Raw genomic sequence first — 19,963 nt, 5'->3', positions numbered from 1 at the left:
TCCAAGAAACTTTGAAAAGCGGAGGAGTGGCTTGGTCAAGGCCGAGCTGCCCAGGGAGCCCATGCCGGGCCCTGCCTGGCCCTGCCAGGGTGTGACAGTGAGGAGCACGCCCCCCGTCCCCCGGTTCCTCTTGCAGCTGCTCCCTGAGGGGCTTGGTCGGATGGGTGACTGATTCCACTTCGGGTTTTGGAGGCCCTGAGGTTCTCCGATGGGACACTGGGGGGAACTGCAGGACGGAGTCCAGGTGACAATGCCAAACAAGGCAGCCGCTCTCTCGGCGGATTTCTGTGCGTGGCTGCAAGGCTCTTCCTCGCCTGTGCAGGGCAGGTCTCCAAAGCGTGAGCGGAAGCCTTCCCACCTCCGTTCCCGCTGCGGACGTGCCCACGTGCCCACGTGCCCACGTGCCCACGTGCCCACGTGCCCACGTGCCCACGTGCCCACGTGCGCGCACGCTTCCGCGTACGAGACGCGCACGCGCACGCTTACGCACGCGCGCACGCACACGAGACCACGAAGCGTGTCCACGCTGTTTAGTGCACCTTCACAGCGACATTTTCAAAGTTGAGGCTGGGGAAGAGGAGGAAGAGGTGAGCGCACGACCTCCTCTCCTTTCCTCTCCTGGTCCTCTTTGTCCCGTCTTCGTCCTTCTCACGTCCTCTCCTGCCCTCGGCTCTGACCCCGGCGCCAGGCTTATTGTTAGTTCCTTCTATAGCTCCCTCTCCTATGCGGGGGAATCTTCCATCCTTGGGAAGGGAAGGGAGGTCCAGGGGTGGAGGAGGGAGGGAAGACTCCCGAGGTGGTTGGGCCCCCGGGACCGCCTGCCTTTTCTTGCTTTCTGGCACACCCTGGGTAGGGAAACTGGAAATCGGAGGCGCAAAAGCGGCTACTCTCCCGAGATGACTCCCAGAGCCCTGGAGGGCCTACAACCATTCATCTCCTTTGCAATCTTGCCTACAGAGCCCCCGGTGGTGTGACTCTGATCCCCCCCAGGTGGTCTCTGAGGGTCTGACCCAGCTTGGAAGGTTTCAGGTTCTGTGGGCTCTGGCGTCCCTTGCAGCCAGGCTGTGATAATTGGCCACCGTAAGAGAGGCAAGAAAGAAGCAAGCCTTTTAACAAATCAAGCTTTGGTGGTACAGAAATCACCTCACTGTAGTGCCCAGGCCTTTGAACATAGGAACTCAGAAGGAACGAAATGCCTCCATTTGGAAGATAGGGCTTCCTGATGTCTCGCATCCACCCTATATTCTCGGTGGTGGACCACTCATCACACACACAGGCTTATACGCAGTGTGGTCTCATACGCAGTGTGGTGTCTCTCTCTCTCTCTCCTCCCCCTCCCCCCCCCCCCCCCCCCCCCCCAGCAAAGACTGGTAAGAAAACCCCAGGCAGCATTTCCAGGCTGGTTGCCATGTAGGCTGCCTTTCTGCCTAGACTCCTGCTCCTTGGTGAGCCCCGGGGCGCATGCTGCTGTATCCTGTGACCTCCTGTCCTCACCCTCTGCGTGGACCTCAGGCTTTTCTGCATTGAGACTCTTCCAGCTCTCCCGAAGCTTGGTGGGTGATGTAAGCACTCCCAGTAATTTTTGGAAGCCGTTCCCATTTGTCTGCACTGATATTCTCATTGGCCAGAACCATTCTGGGGTCTGTGAGTCGTAGCACATTCAGTTCACTCTAGAGAATGGCCTGGTTGTGCAACCACACGTAGAGCCAAAGGCTATTTAAGAAATTGTCAAGACTGCAGTGTTAATGCAGGTGGTGCTGCTTTGCAGCAGCTGCCCAGTCCCCACCCCACCCCCCAAAACCTGTGATCTGTTTGTGACATGCCTATCTCAGGGCTAATTATTTGGGTGACATGCTCGCAGTCATTCCCCATGGCCACTAGTGTCCCAGCTCAAGGCCAAGTGGGGCATGAGTGGAGCCATTACTGCATACCTGGGCCCTGCCAGCTCTCTGGAGCCCAGTTTGGAGCCCCAGGAAAGATCATGTTCAGTAGTTGGCCAGGGGCAGTCAAGGGGCAAGAACATGGCTCAGGAGTCCCACAGACCTGGCTTGAATCCCAGCGCTTGTGCTTACTAGCTGGTGACCTAGTTCTGGGTACAACGAGGGGCTTGCTTTCAGTGACCTCAGGGTCCCTCCCCTGGACAGAGCTCTAGGATTCTGCCCTAGAAAGTGGGAACGGGCTTATTTTGCTTGAGTGTACTATTTTCCAAAGAAAATAAGCCCTGGTTACTTATTACCTGACCTACATTTCCTGTGATTGCAATGGTAGGGGGCAGATCTAAGTTTTCTAAGGAGGAATTGGATAGAAGGGAATAGATAGCACTCAGAGGTAAGGCCTAAGGCTCACATTGATTGGGCAGAGTCCTGAAGTTTTGGTTGATGCTATTCTCTAGAAAAAGCTATATTTTAGAAGAGCCTTTTAGTCTTTAACATAAATAAGCAGTCCTATTTTTTTCATGGTTATAAATGTTTGTTTATATATTATGTTATATAATATTTTACATAAAATATTTATTATATAAAAACAAAATATATACACAAAATAATTGTATAGTAATATAATATGTAACATATAATAAAAGTATAATTAAACATTACAGAAATTATGATTTATAAAGTGAAAATCTCTAGATTCCTATTGCTGCTTCCTGCCTGCTGCCCAGAGCCCCTAGTGATGGTGAACCTATGACACGCGTGTCAGCTCTGACACGCGTAGCCATTTCTGATGACACGCGGCCGCTGAGGCGGCCGCATGCCGAGGATGAAACATTTGCGAAATAATGTTTTTTCCTCAAAGTGACACACTACGCGAGTTATGCTCAGTTTTTTTGGCGAAGTTTGACACACCAAGCTCAAAAGGTTGCCCATCACTGCCCTAGGATAACGATGTTATTAGTTTGGTTTATATTCTTGTGGGTATTTCCTATATGGCAACAAACATCTATTATTTTATGGAAATGGGATCACATTAAACATGCTGCTCTGAAGGTTGCTTTTCATGTAAGTCCATCTATTTCATTCCTTTCAACAAGAAGAGATCTTAATGCATTGGGGGGACTAGAAAAGGGAAGAACCAGTGAAGTCTATTTTTGTTTTCTTTTATTTTCAGTATTATTTCTGCTGTACTTGGGAAGAGAATATCTGAAATTATTTTTCAAATACTTCAGATATAGTTAAAGAACCACAGGAATGGCAGTTGGATTGTTATAGGAAATTAGTAAATGAATGGAAAAGATTCACCTTGCCATTTTGATCATTCCCTATTATTATGCCCATGTTGTCTGCCATTGGACTGTTTGAACTAATGGAAGACTGTCTGTGGTAGACAGAATAGTGGCCCCCAGAGATGTCCACGTCTTATCCCAAGAACCTGTGAATATGCAGCCTTACACGGTGAGTGGGAAACATCCCACTCAGGTGTGATTAAGCTAAGGATCTTGAAATGGCAGATTATCCTGGATTATCTGATCTCCAGAACTGTAAGATAACTTTGTGTTGTTTAAGCCTCTAAATTTGTGGTGATTTGTTACAGCAATAATAACTACACCACCTTCATTCATGTGTCTTTGCATGCTGAAATGCCTTGATCGCCTTTGGATCCCAACACAAATACTGTCTAAGATCATGAAACATCTGTGGTTCCAGATGTCCAGGAACTAACCCAGTACTCAGTATAACATGGCCCTTGGGTAAGCTAGAGTCAGCTTGCAGAAGTCATTATAGGTTATAAAAAGAAAAAAGAAAAATAACAGAGGGGAGCCTATTGGTTGTTAGGGGGAAGTGCATGGATCCTGGAGGTCCACAGACCCAAGGTTTAAAAGGCCAACAGAGAGGTAGGTGGACTTGCTATTTGCGCCCCATTGAATGGTTGCATCCTGGAGGCTCTATGAGGTCATTTGATTAGGCTAGGCGCAGGGGTCCTCAAACTTTTTAAACGGGGCCAGTTCACTGTCCCTCAGACCATTGGAGGGCCGGACTATAGTTTAAAAAAAAACAATGAACAAATTCCTATGCACACTGCACATATCTTATTTTGAAGTAAAAAAACAAAATGGCAAAAACACCTGCATGTGGCCCGCGGGCCGTAGTTTGAGGACGCCTGGGCTAGGGCCTTATCAGGTTCTGTGATGGATCCTCTGTTCCCTAAAAGGGAATACCAAGCCTTGGGCATCCCTGAGAGGTGATAGGTTGAGGAGGTGGGCCCAGACTTGCCCATCCAGCCAAGTTGGCAACCTTCCTGACCTTCACCCATCTTTGCAGGCAGTCTGCCAGGTTCCCTGTTCAGGGAGGTGGGATGGCACCCAGTCCTGGTTCTCTGTGGTTCCAAATGATCAGGAGCTACCTGGCTGGTCAGGACTTGTGCTTGGTTTGAAATTTCCCAATGCTTTCATGTGTGGGGTTAAAGAGGAGGGCATGTGGCTGTGTCCTTAGCTGTGACAGGTACAGAGAGCTTCCCAACTTTTTTTTTGACCACTGGAGCCTCAGAAGTGACAGTCAAAAGAGAAAAGTAGGTCACTTGGTACAAGGTGGGGGATTCTTTTCTAGGTCTCCAGATTTCTGTCTTGGACCCAGAAAGTGACTGTAGGTCCTCAGCACCTCAGAGGTCAAGGCTGATGGGCCCAGGCATAAACAAGGGCAGCTGCTAAGTGGGGACACAGGAAGTACCTTTGTTTTCAGGCCATTTCATCTCCCCCTTTTTCCCGGGGCACTGATGAGCTGGACTGTTCATGCTCTCAAAGAAGCCCAATTCAGCAATAAAAGCTGCTGACGGGAGCCACATTGACCAGGCACCTCCAGTCCAGGCCCTGGATGGACATTATTGCCAGGGGTAGGTTCCTGTGTCTGTCAGGCCACCCCCTCAAGTTCTAGCAGATGGAGTAAACACAAGTGGCCAAACCGAGGTCAGACTATCTGCTCTGTCCTTTCGTGCCCACGCGCAGGCTCCTTTGTAAAATCAGTTTGTCAAACATGTTGACAGCGTCCCTGACTGCTTCCCTCTCTTCTTCGGCCCAGAGGTGGACTGTATTTTTCAGATTCTCTTGCATTAGGTGTGTTCAGGTATGGTAGACATGCAGGTGTGCCTCCAGACCCTCATTCAAGGAAGGTCTTGCTGCCCAGGTGCAGGAAGTACAGTTAGTAGACCGTCTCTGGCTGTCAGCTCCTTCAGGGTAGTCCTCAGCTGCAGAAAGCCACCTCGCCCAATGTCACACCCTTCCAAGGTATGACTATTTTCTGCCTGACTGCCTGAAGCAGGACAGGGAAGCCTGGCCATTTTGGTCCCGTAGAGGAAGACTCTGACAGGCACCGTTTGCTCTAGAGCTCCCCACTGGGTTGGCCATTGCTCTGTCAGGACGGTGCTACAGCTTGAGTTCTCCCTTTGCCCAATTCTGTTTCCTCCCCCGTCCTTTTACATGTAATGATTCCTAATAAATTTCCTGCCCCTCCCAAACTTCATGTCTGCATCTGCTTCCTGAGAATCCAGTCTGTGATCTTCTGGGTTCTCTGCAGTGCTGTGTGCTGTTTTCAGCCCTGGCCCATGAAAACCTGGGTAATCCATCATGCTTTCTCCTGCAGCCCGCTGGATACAGACATCAAAGAAGCCCTAGGGCATGGTGGAACCACAGATGGAAGGAGCCTGGGCATCATGACGCGCAGAGCTGCCCTGCTGACCTGAACCTCTGCCTGGAACTGTTAAGTGAGTTAGAAATGAACTATTCCATAAAGCCACTGAGTTTGGGAAATCTATTTGTAACTTCAAATTAGTCTTCCCTGACTTACCTCCTGTTCGCACTTACCTCCCAGAGACAGTGGAGGAGCTAGAGAATGGTGGGTCTCTGGGAGGTGGCCATTGACCAGAGGAAACCAAAGATCACGTGCCCACTGTGCTTAGGCTCAAGCAGGCCAGAAATTCTGGGAGAACTAGAGAGAAGAGCAAGGCGGGGGCGGCTTTTCTGTACATAGATCCTATGAAACGTGGCCCACTGCTACCAGGCTCTCCTCAATCAAAAAGCAGCTGCCCTGCCCTTGGGGGCGGCAGTCAGAGAGCAAGTTCTCATTCTGACACTCCCTGAGGGGAGAGGTGAATCAAAAGCCTTTTTTCATGGTTCAAGGTTGGTAGGTAGGAAGAGGAGCAAGATTCTCCCATCAATGGAATCATTCCATTGTTCCAATAATTCATAGCTAACTAGTTAGGTGAATAGATCGGTAAGACACTGAAGTCTTTTTTTTTTTTTTTTAAGACACTGAAGTCTTGACAGCCAGCAGGTGAGCAGGTTTGTGTGAGTCAGGGCGATAGGCTGCTAAAGATGAAACTGTTTACTCATGCAGGTCTCTGGTCCACTCCACTGATTTGATGAGTGTTTCACCTGCCTGCCCAGTCAAGTCAACAAGTCAGGTAGGATTTTATCTGAGTTTACTGACCCCATACTGTGCTAGTTGCTAGGTGGGGACACAGGGAAATACCTGTTCTCAAGCTGTTGATATGCACACATTGAACCGTACACAGGTTTGAAAATACTAAGTGCCACTTGAGAAAAGAAGGTAGGTGGATGGGTGTGAAGAAGAGGAAAATTTGCCTTCCAGCTGGCTTTTTTGTTTAGGGGCAGTGTGGCCATGATGGTTCAGGGCAAGGTTTGGTTGCAGAGAGAAAGTTCTGTTCCAGAGAGGCTGTGGAGAGCAGAGGACCTGAGCTGGATTGGGATAGAACTGAGGGAGGGGTTGGTTGAAGGGGAGCAGGAAGAGCACCTTAGGAGCATTAGGCTGAGCAGGGATGGGACTGAGTAGGGTGTGTCAGGAGACCTTTTGGAAGTTGGTGTTAGGGAATATGCAAAATAAAAGTGGAACAAATGCTAGGTTTTGGACTTGAAGGTGGTCAGATAAACAACAGATATATCTTAAGACAACTTGATAGAAGGCACAGGATAAGAACATCCTATATAATAAAAGGCCAATATGCAAATTGACCGAATGGTGGAACGACCGGTTGCTATGATGTGCACTACCACCAGGGGGTAGATGCTCAATGCAGGAGCTGCCCCCTGGTGGTCAGTGCACTCCCACAAAGGGAGCATTGCTTAGCCAGAAGCCGGGCTCACAGCTGGTGAGCGCAGTGGCAGTGGCGGGAGCCTCTCCTGAACTCCACGGCAGTGCTAAGGATGCTGCTCCCCGCGGGGAGTGGGTTTAAGCCGTTAGTTGGACATCCCCTGAGGGCTCCCAGACTGTGAGAGGACGCAGGCCAGGCTGAGGGAAACCCCCTCCCCCAGTGCACAAGTTTTGAGCACTGGGCCTCTAGTAATTTTATAAAGATTATCTGCAGGGACCTTAGGAAAAATGGGGGAGGAGTAAGTCTGTAGTCAGGCAGGCTGGTTAGCTATGAAGGGTTGAGCATCTAAACCAAAGAGGAGGCTGTAGAAATGGAGTAGAAGGAAGGGTCAAATCTGAGAAGCAACATAAAGATGGAGCTTTTGCTAACATGACATTGAAGAGAAGGAAAAGTAAAAATAAGATTCATGTTTACAAGCCAAGCGAATCAGGAGAGTAAGATTGCCAATGACAGAAACAGACAAGTAAGGAAGGCATATTGAGTCTTATAAGGAGAGGTGGCCTATTTACAACTGGTAACACAGCACAAGATTGTGCTCCTTGAGAAACCCCACTGAGATGATTCTGGCTTTCTATTGTAATTTTTTTGTTTGTGTGCACAGAGGAAAAGTCAAGTCAGGTTGTAGACAAACCTAGCAGCTTAACTCAGTGGTGACTAATGCTCCTATTGTATGCATACCCATGCATTCAGAGTTGTAATATCTAAATGGCATGAAAACATTGAGTTGTATAATTGTCATGGGAATCCTGGGGATATTTTCTTGCTGTGGTACACATTTTAGTGCTTCATAACATAAGTATTCAGCAATATATATGCTTTTTACATCTGTAAAGAATAAGCAAGTGATGTATGGAGCTGAAGATCAGCCCCCAGTTTATAATATAACTAGAGGCCCGGTGCACAAAATTCATGCATGGGAGGAGGTGTGTTTGTCCCTCAGCCCAGCCTGCACCCTCTCCAATCTGGAACCCCTCGAGGAATGTTCGACTGCTCGTTTAGGCCCGATCCTGATGAGATCGGGCCTAAATGGGCAGTTGGACATCCATCTCACAATCCAGGACTGCTGGCTCCCAACTGCTCGCCTGTCTGATTGCCCCCTAACCACTCCCCTGCCAGCCTGATGGATACCTAACTGCTCCCCTGCCAGCCCGATTATCCCTAACTGCCCTCCCCTGCTGGCCTGGTCCCCCCCAACTGCCCTCCCCTGCCATCTGGTTCCCCCCAACTGCCCTCTCCTGCCAGCCTGGTCACCTCCAACTGCCCTCCCCTGCCAGCCGGTTCCCCCCAACTGCCCTCTCCTGCCAGCCTGGTTGCCCCCAACTGCCCTCCCCTGCAGGCCTGGTCGCCCCCAACTGCTATCCTCTCCTGGCCCAGTCACCCCTAACTGTCCTCCCTTGCAGGCCTGATTGCCCACAACTGGCCTGGTTCCTCCCAACTGCCCTACCCTGCTGGCCTGATCGCCCACAACTGCTCTCCTCTGCCGGCCATCTTGTGGTGGCCATCTTGTGTCCACATGGGGGCAGCCATCTTGTGTGTTTGAGTGATGGTCATTTTGCATATTACTCTTTTATTAGATAGGATAGGAACTTAGCCCAGCCGGCATTGCTCAGCATTGACCTATGAACCAGGCGGTTGAGCATTGACCTATGAACCAGGAGGCCACGATTCAATTTCCGGTCAGGACAGTGTGGGGTGTGCAGGAGGCAGCCAATCAATGATTCTCTCATCATTGATGTTTCTATCTCTCTCCCCGTCTCCTTTCCAAAATCAATAAAAATATATTTAAAAATATATAATAGGAACTCAATAAACAAATGTTAAATTAACAAATTAGTGAACACTGGTGCAAATAATCTACAGAGAACAATGTACTCAAAAGTTTTATACATTGGATTAGAGGCCTGATGCACGAAATGGGTGCAAGGGGCTCAGCTCTTGCAGCACCGGCTGCCTCGGCCAGCCCTTGCAGCCCTGGCCTGCCCTCTCAGCCCCGGCTAGCCCTCGCAGCCCCTCACAGCCCCTCGGCCGGCCCTCACAGCCCCTCACAGCCCCTCGGCCGGCCCTCGCAGCCCCTCACAGCCCCTCGGCTGGCCCTCGCAGCCTCAGCCAACCCTTGTAGCCCCTTGCAGCCCCGGCCGGCCCTCGTAGCCCCTTCAGTCTCGGCCGGTCCTCGTAGCCCCTCAGTCTTGGCTGGCCCCTTTGCAGCCCTGGCTTCGCCTGGAAGGTCATCAGGCAGGTCATTTGGCTGTTTGTTCTAATTAGCATATTAGCTCTTATTATATAGGATTGGGGGAAAGAATCAAGGGCATGCTTGTACAGGCTATGCTAAAATGGAAGAGGCTGTTTACTATTAACTTTTACACATTTTAGACAACATATCTCTACAAAAATCTTAAAATGTCAATGGCCAAGGTTGAAAGGAAGGGAAGTCATCATTTAAGGGAAATGAGGAAGAAATAAAAATCCAAAAGTAGTAAGCAGGATTAGGTGGTTTATGAGGGTGATGAACCCTCTAATGGATTTTAATGCCCACATGAGTTCAACAGCCATACCTTAGGCCTAATTCAAGGTGAGGAGCCAAAACTGATCTGGCTTCTTAAAGCAAGAGTTTAAAAGGATTGCTATGTCTATGAAATGGGGATAGAAAAACCCTATTCATAAGCTCTAACCTGTGCCACTATATTTGAGGGGACACAAAGTTACACAAGTAGAAAAGGGACTTTAATCCAAGAAGTGAACATCAAAATTGGTGTGGGAAACTGTAGGGCCTTGGTAAGACATTTCTACTATTCAGGACACAAAATTAAAAAAGCAAAAACACAAAATTACAAATACATAAGAAAACAAATCACTATGAGAGGCAGTAGATTAATGTATAAAGAATTAGGATGTCAAGAACTGAAGAGAGTAGAACAACCCAAAAGAGAGTTTCAAACAAGCAGGCTGGAAATTATTAAAGAAGAAAACGATAGGAAAGAATAGTATGAAAAAAGAGCAGGTGGACTTGAAAAGAAACCACAAGAATTTCTAGACATGAAAAATACAGCCACTGAAAAACAAAACAAAACAACCACTCTCTGTTTGTTAATCAACAGATTAGGCATAGAGAGAGATGGAATGGTTGGTGAGGTGGTCCAACATATGTTTAACAGGAGATTAGGGAGAACAGGGAAAAGCAATATTCAAAGAAAAAAATGGCTGAAGAATTTTCTAGAATTGAAAGATATAAATTCAAGAACCATAATGAATCCTAAATGGGATGATTCAACAAACTATGGTATATTCATTTAATAGGATTCTATTCTGCCATTAAAATGGGGGAATTATATCTAACTGTATATTCAGGGATAAATCTAGAAAAGAGTATTGAGTATAAAAAGTTTGTAAAGATAGAGTATGATATTAGATATGCAACAATAAAGATACTGTGTGGTGTTTACAGAGACATTTGTAATCACACCAAATGTAGTTTAATGGGGAAAAGAGAGAAAATATATTGGGATTGAGAAGCACACAAAAAGGGGCTTCTACTCCATCTTTCTTATTTTTAATGTTAACATTTGTTAGCTCTGAAAGTGGGAATATGGTTTTATTGTTACTCTCTGAAAATTTTCTCTACATTTGAAATGTTTCATTAAAAATAAACTGCTCTTTTAATTTTGAATTTTAAAATTACATCTTGTTACACAATCTGTAAAATAGTATTAAAAACCCTTGCCTAGTGAGACATCTATAAGGATAAATTCTAAAGCACTGTTTAGAGTCAGAAATACTCTAACACAATTTCAATGCCTCAGAAGCACTATGTGCTGTTATCTGTAGTTGCACCCAATATCTGATAGTCAGAAACCCCCAGGCCTCAGCAGCAGTGGTTGTAAGATGGTATCACATTAGCACCATGATTCCTGCATGTATCACATTATATTGCTTACTCTACACCAAGCATTCTGTAAGGGCTTTTCTTTTCACATGCTCATTTAATCCTCCCAACAATCCTTTAAATGAAATAGGTAGGTTTATTAGTTCCATTTTACACATTATTTTCATTTGATAATTGAGGCACAGGGAAATTAAGTAACTTGCCCAAGGAAACAGTAGACCCAAGCCCAGGCAGTCTGACCCAAAGCTCAATTCTTTTATTTTTAAATATATTTTTATTGAATTCAGAGAGGGAGAGGGAGATAGGAACATCAATGATGAGAGAACCATTGATTGGCTGCCCCTTGCACGCCCCCTACTGAGGATCGAGCCCACAACCCAGGCATGTACCCTCGACTGGAATCGAACCTGGAACCCTTCAGTCCACAGGCCGACGCTCTATCCACTGAGCCAAACCAGCTAAGGCCAAAGCTCAATTCTTACCCACTGTATTGGACTAAAAGTTTGTGTGGCCATTTGGGTAAACTGATCTTGCACCTTTTCCTGTGAAAACCCACCCTAGTCTTTCTTCCATAGAGCTACCTGTCTTTTTCCACTAATGACATTTTTCCCTACATTCTCATACTCTCCTCTCTTTTTTCTTAAGCATAGGAAATGTGGGCAATTAAAAAAAAGGGGGGCGGGGCAAACTAATAGTTTTGGGAAGAAATACTTAAGCTCTGAAGTTGCTACTGAAATGTCATACTTGGTAAATTTCTGGCGGTAGTTAATTTCTGGGTCGCCTCCAGGGCATTATTTATGTGGTGGAATATCTGTGTGACCATCCAGACACAGGATATACATTGTTTAAGAATAAAAATAATTGGTTATATTTGGTGTCAATAACAACATATTTTTGAAGCTATCTATATTAGCAGTTTTCCTAAGTAGTAGTTTAAGAGATAGTATAATGAAGAGAATAGTTGGCATTTATAAGATATTTTAAACTTATGGTTTTAATTAATTGCCTAATATTTAAAAAATAAACTGAAATTTGATTGATTGTATAACTTTAATACTTGAAAATTTTTATCCAGAAGTTAACAACTTAATACAATACAGATTTGTACAAAAAACAGGAACTGTTAAAAACTTCTGATCATACAGACAAAAATATGACTAAGCAAAGATTAAAAAAGGACAGGACATTTTGTAAATATTGTAATGCTTTAAGTTACTGTGGCAGATACAAAAATCAAGAATTCATTAACAGTGTATAAAAAAAGCAACTATATGAATTTTTAGCTGTTTAAATTAACGAAATATAACAGTAGTGGTATTTTTTTAAAAAAAATGAGGTATTATTACACTGTAAACCAAAAACAGCATAAATAAATAAAGGCAATGTGCAATTAAGTGATACATGGTTATACATTTTAACTAAACAAACAACAAAAATTTTCCAGTTATTTATGGACTTTGTCTTTTAAAAGTCTGGCTTGTTTGTGTACTTCTTATTTAAAAGTGACATAACTATCAATAAACAAGCACATCACTAAACATGCAGACCAAGCCAGTACAATTTCCCATCTCTACCAAATAAAAACGTTGTTTACATTTTACTTAAAACACTTAAGTCTGGTTTCTTATACATGATTCTTTTGTGCTTATTAGTTAGTAGTAACCTACATTAAACATCTTGCTTTCTAGTTCAAGCAGTGTAAGAGGGAAGCAGTTTTATTTGCATATGGATTAAAAACAGAGCAAACAAAATGAAACCAACATGCCTTTAACTCTCTTAGGCTTTTCAAGAATTTTAAGACAATCCTTTAAATAGTATATCCAAATGAAAAAGCAGAGTCACGTCTGTTTCGAAGAGAATAATAAACCAAGTAGTAATTCCATTTCCTTAAAGATTCACGGGTTGGCTTCAGAACTGCAGGAAAACAAGCTGATTAGTTCCTCCACCCTAAAAGAATTCTGCTGGTTGGGTGCAGGAAGCATAGCAATAAGAAAATAATGTAGCTCAGAAAAAATTGTGGGAAGGTATTATTTGCGTGAGAACTAGATGCTGGTACTAAATGCTGGCTTCATTATTATTGCAAATATATCTTCAGAGTTTTCTGAAATAAAACTATCAAAGAATAATAGAGAAGTCTTGATTAGGAAATATTTGTAGCATGCTAATAAAACTGCTTCATTTGCTGTAAATTAAGAAAACCATTTACTGTCTGACTTAAAATACAGTTTCTTTTTACATGCTACTTTATTAGAAACTCCAAAAAGGGTACTTTTGAATTTCCCATATTCAGAATCCAGTGAAAAACAAAACATTTTGGTCAAAATGTTGAACTTGATTTTTTACACCAAGTACATCGTTTTAACACAAATTATTGTATTCACTTTTGTCAAATATTTTATCCTAAGCTTTTCTAAAAATTAGTGTTGCAGTACAACTGGTGATCAAAAAATATTAGAAATAAGCCTTGTACATCAATCAAAGTATATATAAAACAGTTATTTTCTTTTGTGCTTGTAATTGACTTAATTTATCAATGATTAGTTATCTGATTTCTGTTCTAATATCCCGACCCTTAAGAAGAAATGATCATTATACAAATATTACATTATACTTAAAGTAACTAGTGCCAAAGTGCATGCAGACTAACAATACTTAAAAGAATATAACCTGAATCCAATTAATCTGAAAATAGTTACACTCTTGTACAATCATCTTTATTGGTTTGTAAAAGCTGTATACACATCTAAAACCCTGAATTTACTTTGTAAAAATAAATCTTTAGCAACAAATGGCACTATCAAAATCCCATTATTCTCAGGCTATTATGGAGTTATTTACATGCTTTTTAGCAACAGTTGAATCTTACTAGGACGAAAGCCAGTATATCAAAAAACCCTGTAAATTGCATTTGCAGTTATACTTTTGTTTACCTCTATATGAAAATATGGCTACATGCCTTACATGAATGATAATGCAGCTATCTGTGTTGCTACTGTGTCCTGCCGCATATAATCTGCCACTAGGTTCCACTGTGCCATCCCAGGGGTGCTCTCTTGACGGCACGTTGCTCCCCAGTGGAACACTTGCGACAAGCTACGTATGGAGAATGATAAAGTGCTGTAAAAAAGAATGACTGAACCCACCTGTCTCTGCCATCTGGTCTTTTCCCCACTCAATCAAGGTCTGTGTTTTTAGAAAATCATGCCTCCACTGACATACTCATATTTTATTTTTTAAAAAAAATCAGTATTTTAAAGTTGGTGATCTTTGTCAAGGTGTTTTGAGACGAAAACATGAAAAGGTTAAAGGCACAATAAGAGGGAAGTGAATGCTACATATAAAATATGTTTCAAGTCTTCTAGGTTACTCAAGTCCAAAACCTTCTGAATTTGAAATTCCAATGATCAGTTTCTGTTTCAGGTCCTTTTTGCTCTTGTAGGGGGGAAGACAAAGTTGATTGAAGCAGGTGTGAGCCACAGGCAACCTAGGAAAAGAAAAATTTAAAAGATACTAAGCCTTAAAACACACACAGAATGCTTGCTGAGCAACTTTCAAAATACCATTCAAATCTCTTTTACTTTCCCAAGAGATGACTCATTATTTCCTTTAGTGAACAAATACTTATGAAGGACCCACTATGTGTCAGGCACTCTTCCAGAAATGGGACTAGGTTTACAGACAAGACAGTCAGTGTCTCTGCTCTCATCAGACTTTCATTCTGGAGGCATTATTTTTGGATTCAGACAAATCTGAATTTGAATACTGTCTTCCTCACTTACTAGCTGTCATTTGTTCAAATGGCTTCATGTTTCCAAATCTCAGTTTCCTCATCATTACGATTCGGTAAACTATCCAATTAGGTTGTTTAAAAGATTAAAAGAGCTATGTATATAAAACACCTAGCAGAACAGTAGATGGTATGACTATTACTATTATTTCAATCTTGACTGTAAGAAGAAACAACAAAAATTGTTTGAGACATTTGCTACCCACACTTTTATTGCTGATGTCCTCAATGCACATACAATATTCATCCTCTGACTCCTTGTGATCAGCTTCCCCAACCTCTACCTGATGATATTGTCATCTTTGTTCAAGATTTCTACAGATTTTTTAGACTCTTTCCTTCAGTATCTATGAACTCCACACCATCAGAATATTTGTCAGTGATAGCAGTGGGAAAGGACAAAATCCAGTTCAAGAATGAAAAGAAGAACTGACAGAACTCAGGAAATATATAGGGCAGCAGGAAAAATGATTATAATCAAAGTAGCGTCTACTCAAATCAGCTTTAGAAATTACAAGATTAGGAAAAGAAGTAGATCAACATTAATCCATCAACATTATTAGAAAACTAGAGGCCCGGTGCACGAAATTTGTTCCCTCAGCCCAGCCTGCACCCTCTCCAATCCTGGACCCCTCGGAGGATGTCCGACTGCCGGTTTAGGCCCGATCAGGATTCCTCTCACAATCCGGGACTGCTGGCTCCTAAATGCTCACTTGCCTGCCAGCCTGGTTGCCCCATGCAGCCTGCTGTTCGGTCATCAGTCTGGTTGTTTTGGTTGTGATGGCCCCTGGCTTTTTATATATTAGGATAATGTAAAGCCATCATTATCGTCATCACTTTCATATGCAAAGAGCATTAGACTAAAAAAAAAAGAGGATTAGTACTAGAGGTACTTCTAGTACTAGAGGATCTCTAGTACTAATAATAATAGCCAAACCCCACCTTAGTATTTTTAATAAAAAACACCTTTAAATAAAAATGAGGGTTAGGCACTATACTACTAAAAGCAAGCTAGTTCTAAAAGAGACCATAAAGCAGTAGATTTAGCAAAGCAAAAAGTTAATGGAAAGGGGTTATTATCAGTTAGTATTGGTATGTCTGAAAATTAATAGAGGACCTGAAGCCACAGTCTTTCTCATTTAAAGGCCATGTTTACTCCCCAGATTTTTCTATGAAGATGACTTCATATTGAAAGAATCCTCTAATTATAAACATATTATTAGCAAAACTTATAGATTAAAAATAAAATTTTAATCTGGAAATTTTACCAATTAGTAGAAGTTTCATTTTTTGAGATTTTAAAATTCAAATCAGCCATTCCTCCTACAGGGACTCTGTCACTTCCTGTAGTAAAATGTAGCAACTTCTTTTGAAGATCAAGAGGAAATCCAAGCACAACATCCCAAAAGTATCTGGAGAACACCAAAGGAAATTTATATGAACGTCTTGAGGATCAGAAGAAAGCAGCAATTTTCAACCAATGTGCCGCAAGAATTTTTAAAATATGCAATACTTATTCAGCTAGGGGTATGACCTCTTTTCCCTTAGACTGTCAAATAGAAAAATGACAACAGCCAACACAATAGCTAACCAGTGTGAATGAATCAAAATTATACCTAATTTTTTGTCAGATCAGCAAAAAATACATTTTTGTGTGTGCTGCAGAATTTTAGTAACTATGTGTGGCATGGCATAAAAAAGGTTGAAAATTGCTGGAATAAAGTAACATAAAAATAAGCTCTAAGGAAACAAAACTTCCCTAAACATACATAGTACTCTTACTGTGAAATTAAGGAATGACAACTTCTATATATGAATTAGAGGCCCGGTGCACGACATTTGTGCAGGGGGGGGGGGGGGGGGGGCTGGGAGGGTCCCCCAGCCCAGCCTGCACCCTTTCACAGTCCAGGAGCCCTCAGGGGATGTCTGACTGATGGCCTAGGCCCGTGGTCAGCAAACTGCAGCTCGTGAGCCACATGAGGCTCTTTGGCCCCTTGAGTGTGGCTCTTCCACAAAATACCACAGCCTGGGAGAGTCTATTTTGAAGAAGTGGCATTAGAAGAAGTTTAAGTTTAAAAAATTTGGCTCTCAAAAGAAATTTCAATCATTGTACTGTTGATATTTGTCTCTGTTGACTAATGAGTTTGCCGACTACTGGTCTAGGCCCATGGGGAGTTGACTAATGAGTTTGCCGACTACTGGCCTAAGCCGCATTCGAACATCCTTAGTGCTGCTGTGGAATGGGCCGCTGCACTCACCAGCCATCAGCCCGGCTTGTGGCTGAGCAGAACTCCCCCCTGTGGGAGTGCACTGACCACCGGGGGCAGCTCCTGCATTGAGCGTCTGCCCCCTGGTGGTCAGTGTGCGTCATAGTGACCTGTCATTCCACTGTTCAGTCCATTTGCATATTACCCTTTTATTACATAGAACTAATGTAATAAATGCATGTCCAGTTTGTGCACAGGGGTGGTGGTGGCGGGGGAGTGTTCCTCAGCTCAGCCTGCACCCTCTCCAATCGAAGGATGTCCTACTGCCAGTTTGCAGGGATTGGTCCTGAACCAGCAGTCAGACATCCATCTCACAATCCAGGACTGCTGGCTCCAGCCGCTCACCTGCCTGCCTGCCTGCCTGATTGCCCCTAACCACTCTGCCTGCCAGCCTGCTCACCCCCCAACTGGCCCCTCTGCTGGTCTGCTTACCCCCAATAGCCCCTGCCATTTCATCCTGGCCTGATCACCCCCCAGCAACCCAAGGTCCCAGCCCTTCCTTTTTTCCTTTTTTTCAGCGCCTCCTTGAGCCGAGGCCAGGGCTGGCTAGAAGCAAGTATCTAGGATTTATTTATCTTCTATAATTGAAACTTTGTAGCCTTGAGCGGAGGCCAGGGAAGGTGGGAAGCTTGGCTTCCTCCTATGCCAGGGGCAACCCAAGCCTCCTGCTCAGTTCCAGCTCCATGGCCGCCACCATTTTTGTTGGGATTTATTTATCTTCTATAATTGAAACTTTGTAGCCTTGAGCGGAGGCCAGGATCAGACAGGGTGTGCAGGAAGCTTGGCTTCCTCCATTGCCAGGGCAACCCAAGCCTCCTGCTTGCTCCAGCTCTGTGGCCAGCTGCCATCTTGGTTGGGTTAATTTGTATACTCGCTCCTGATTGGCTGGTGGGTGTGGCTTGTGGGTGTAGCAGAGTGATGGTTAATTTGCATGTTTCTCTTTTATTAGTGTAGATTAGGGTTTTGACTAACTTTATTATAAAAATACATTTTTATAAAATTATAAAAGTGGCCCAACAGTGGATAGGACAACAGCCAGTTTTCTCCCACATAATTTTCTTACTTTTCAACACATTTGCTATTAAAATCCTATTTAAATATGTAGCATCCCTGAAATTCTAGAACCAAAGTCATTTTTTGAAAAGTAAAATTTCTATGCTTTTATAGAAACTTATTTAGATCCCTCCCTCCTTAGAAATTAAATAAGGCAGTGTGGAACTCCACGGTAGTTCAGCTGACTGACTTGATCCTGAGATTGCAAGTTACACAAATAAACGAAACCACTTTGTCTTTCATCCCCTCTTCTGCGACCTCGCGATCAGAAGTATGAAGTGCTCGCCTTATAGTCGAGTCAGTTTTCGCGTAGCCGTCATACTGAGTACTTCTCTGCAGAGCATGCATGTCCAGTTCAGGGCTTCCACACACCAGGATTTCAACCTCTTCTGGGCGAAGCAGCTGCCAATAATTATTTACCAAAAATGACAATAAAATGTGATAATTTTAAAAAGTGAAATTGGAATTATTTTCACTGAATCAAACTATAAAAATCATGACTTCTCTTACAGTAAATCATTTAAAAAATATCCATTTATATTTTTCCTACTGAGGTAATATATTTTTGCTTTCAAAAGTTTCATAAATCTTGTCAAACTACTAGGGCTCTCTCTCCCTTTTGCAAACAGTAATTGCAGTTTGCCAGAAAAACAAGCAGATGACTAAATATGAATCCAAATTACAGTTCTTCCCCCAAACCCAGCTTGAAACTGTCTCAGCCTTTATTGATCTGCCTGCCTCCTTTCAATACCTCCATATCCCTTCCAGTAATGCACAGGATGTGTGCCTGTAGAGTTTAGGTACTTGGTTACATACAGTCTGCTTGTGTTACTCACTGGTTTTCTTTACCTACGTATGTTGTCTTCCACTTAAGGAGATTAAAACGGAAAAAGAAAAACCATGCTATGCCATTTAATTCCTTTTCCCCTCCCTCCACTCCCACAATTACCAGTGTGCCACAGACAAAACTCAGTGCTCCATTTTCAAAGTTCCTTTCAACAACACACACGTGACAAAGGTTACTCTGAAATTAGCTCTCCCCTATGAAAGTAATTCAAATGAAAGACCTTACTCCAAACTCTCATAATAAACCTGAGGGGAAATAAAAGTGGCGTGACAGCGTGTGCCCTGGGTAGCTGGGGTGAAGAGCACCAGTTCTTTAGAAAACTGCTTTTATCTTATATTTTCAACATGGAGTTCTAGATAGAGGCTGCCCCATGTTCACATGCCTCAGATAAGGCAAACCAATCAGAGTCCAGAATGACCCTGGAGACAAACTACTTTTTCTGGGTAAAAGACAAAGCAGTTGTCAAGGAATTTTTGAAGCAGAAGGAAGCAGTTATAAATGTGTTCCTTAGTCAATAAGAGGTGGCTTTTGCCCCCAAACTTATGTGTTAACTGTTTTCTGTGCTTTGCCCCTCAGTATTAAAACCTTGAGCCCACAGGATTTCTTCATTCACTCTGCTTGGGGGAATTTTTTAAAGCCCTAGCTGAAACCGGTTTGGCTCAGTGGATAGAGCATCGGCCTGCGGACTGAATGGTCCCGGGTTCGATTCCGGGCAAGGGCATGTACATTAGTTGCGGGCACATCCCCGGTAGGGGGTGTGCAGGAGGCAGCTGGTCGATGTTCCTCTCTCATCGATGTTTCTAGCTCTCTATCCCTCTCCCTTCCTCTCTGTAAAAAATCAATAAAATATATTTAAAAAATAAAATAAAAAATAAAGCCCTAAAAGACATAGTATAAGGCATAGCACAAGGGGAGGAAAATGGAGTTGACTGGTCTTTTTTCCCTTCAGAGAGTTAAGGCTGAAATGGGAGAACTATTTTTATTTCTAGCTCTACCTTTAAAAAGTAGAAAATATTTTCTATTTTAAA

The 19,963-nt window shown here is 43.6% G+C and overlaps 1 protein-coding gene and 1 long non-coding RNA gene across 2 annotated transcripts in view; one reads left to right on the top strand and one right to left on the bottom strand.

Annotated features, from left to right (window-relative positions):
* Positions 1-6,316: 6,316 nt before the first annotated feature.
* The window catches only part of LOC129152021 (uncharacterized), a 75,841-nt gene continuing 62,194 nt past the window's right edge, over positions 6,317-19,963 (top strand). Inside the window, exon 1 of the long non-coding RNA XR_008558736.1 lies at positions 6,317-6,393. This is a non-coding gene — a long non-coding RNA (uncharacterized LOC129152021). The remainder of the gene's footprint in view (positions 6,394-19,963) is intronic.
* HECTD2 (HECT domain E3 ubiquitin protein ligase 2) overlaps positions 13,815-19,963 on the bottom strand; it is a 59,598-nt gene continuing 53,449 nt past the window's right edge. Inside the window, exons 19-21 of the mRNA XM_008156917.3 lie at positions 18,375-18,490; positions 16,037-16,180; positions 13,815-14,465 (exon numbers count right to left, since the gene is read on the bottom strand). Of these exons, the coding sequence (XP_008155139.2) occupies positions 14,345-14,465; positions 16,037-16,180; positions 18,375-18,490 (381 nt within the window). The 3' untranslated portion in view covers positions 13,815-14,344. The remainder of the gene's footprint in view (positions 14,466-16,036; positions 16,181-18,374; positions 18,491-19,963) is intronic.

The sequence above is a fragment of the Eptesicus fuscus genome, chromosome 17 (genome assembly GCF_027574615.1).
Source record: "Eptesicus fuscus isolate TK198812 chromosome 17, DD_ASM_mEF_20220401, whole genome shotgun sequence".
In the NCBI taxonomy this organism is placed as follows: domain Eukaryota; kingdom Metazoa; phylum Chordata; class Mammalia; order Chiroptera; family Vespertilionidae; genus Eptesicus; species Eptesicus fuscus.
Note: the sequence above shows the minus strand (reverse complement) of the source record. Positions and strands in the feature narration are given on the sequence as shown.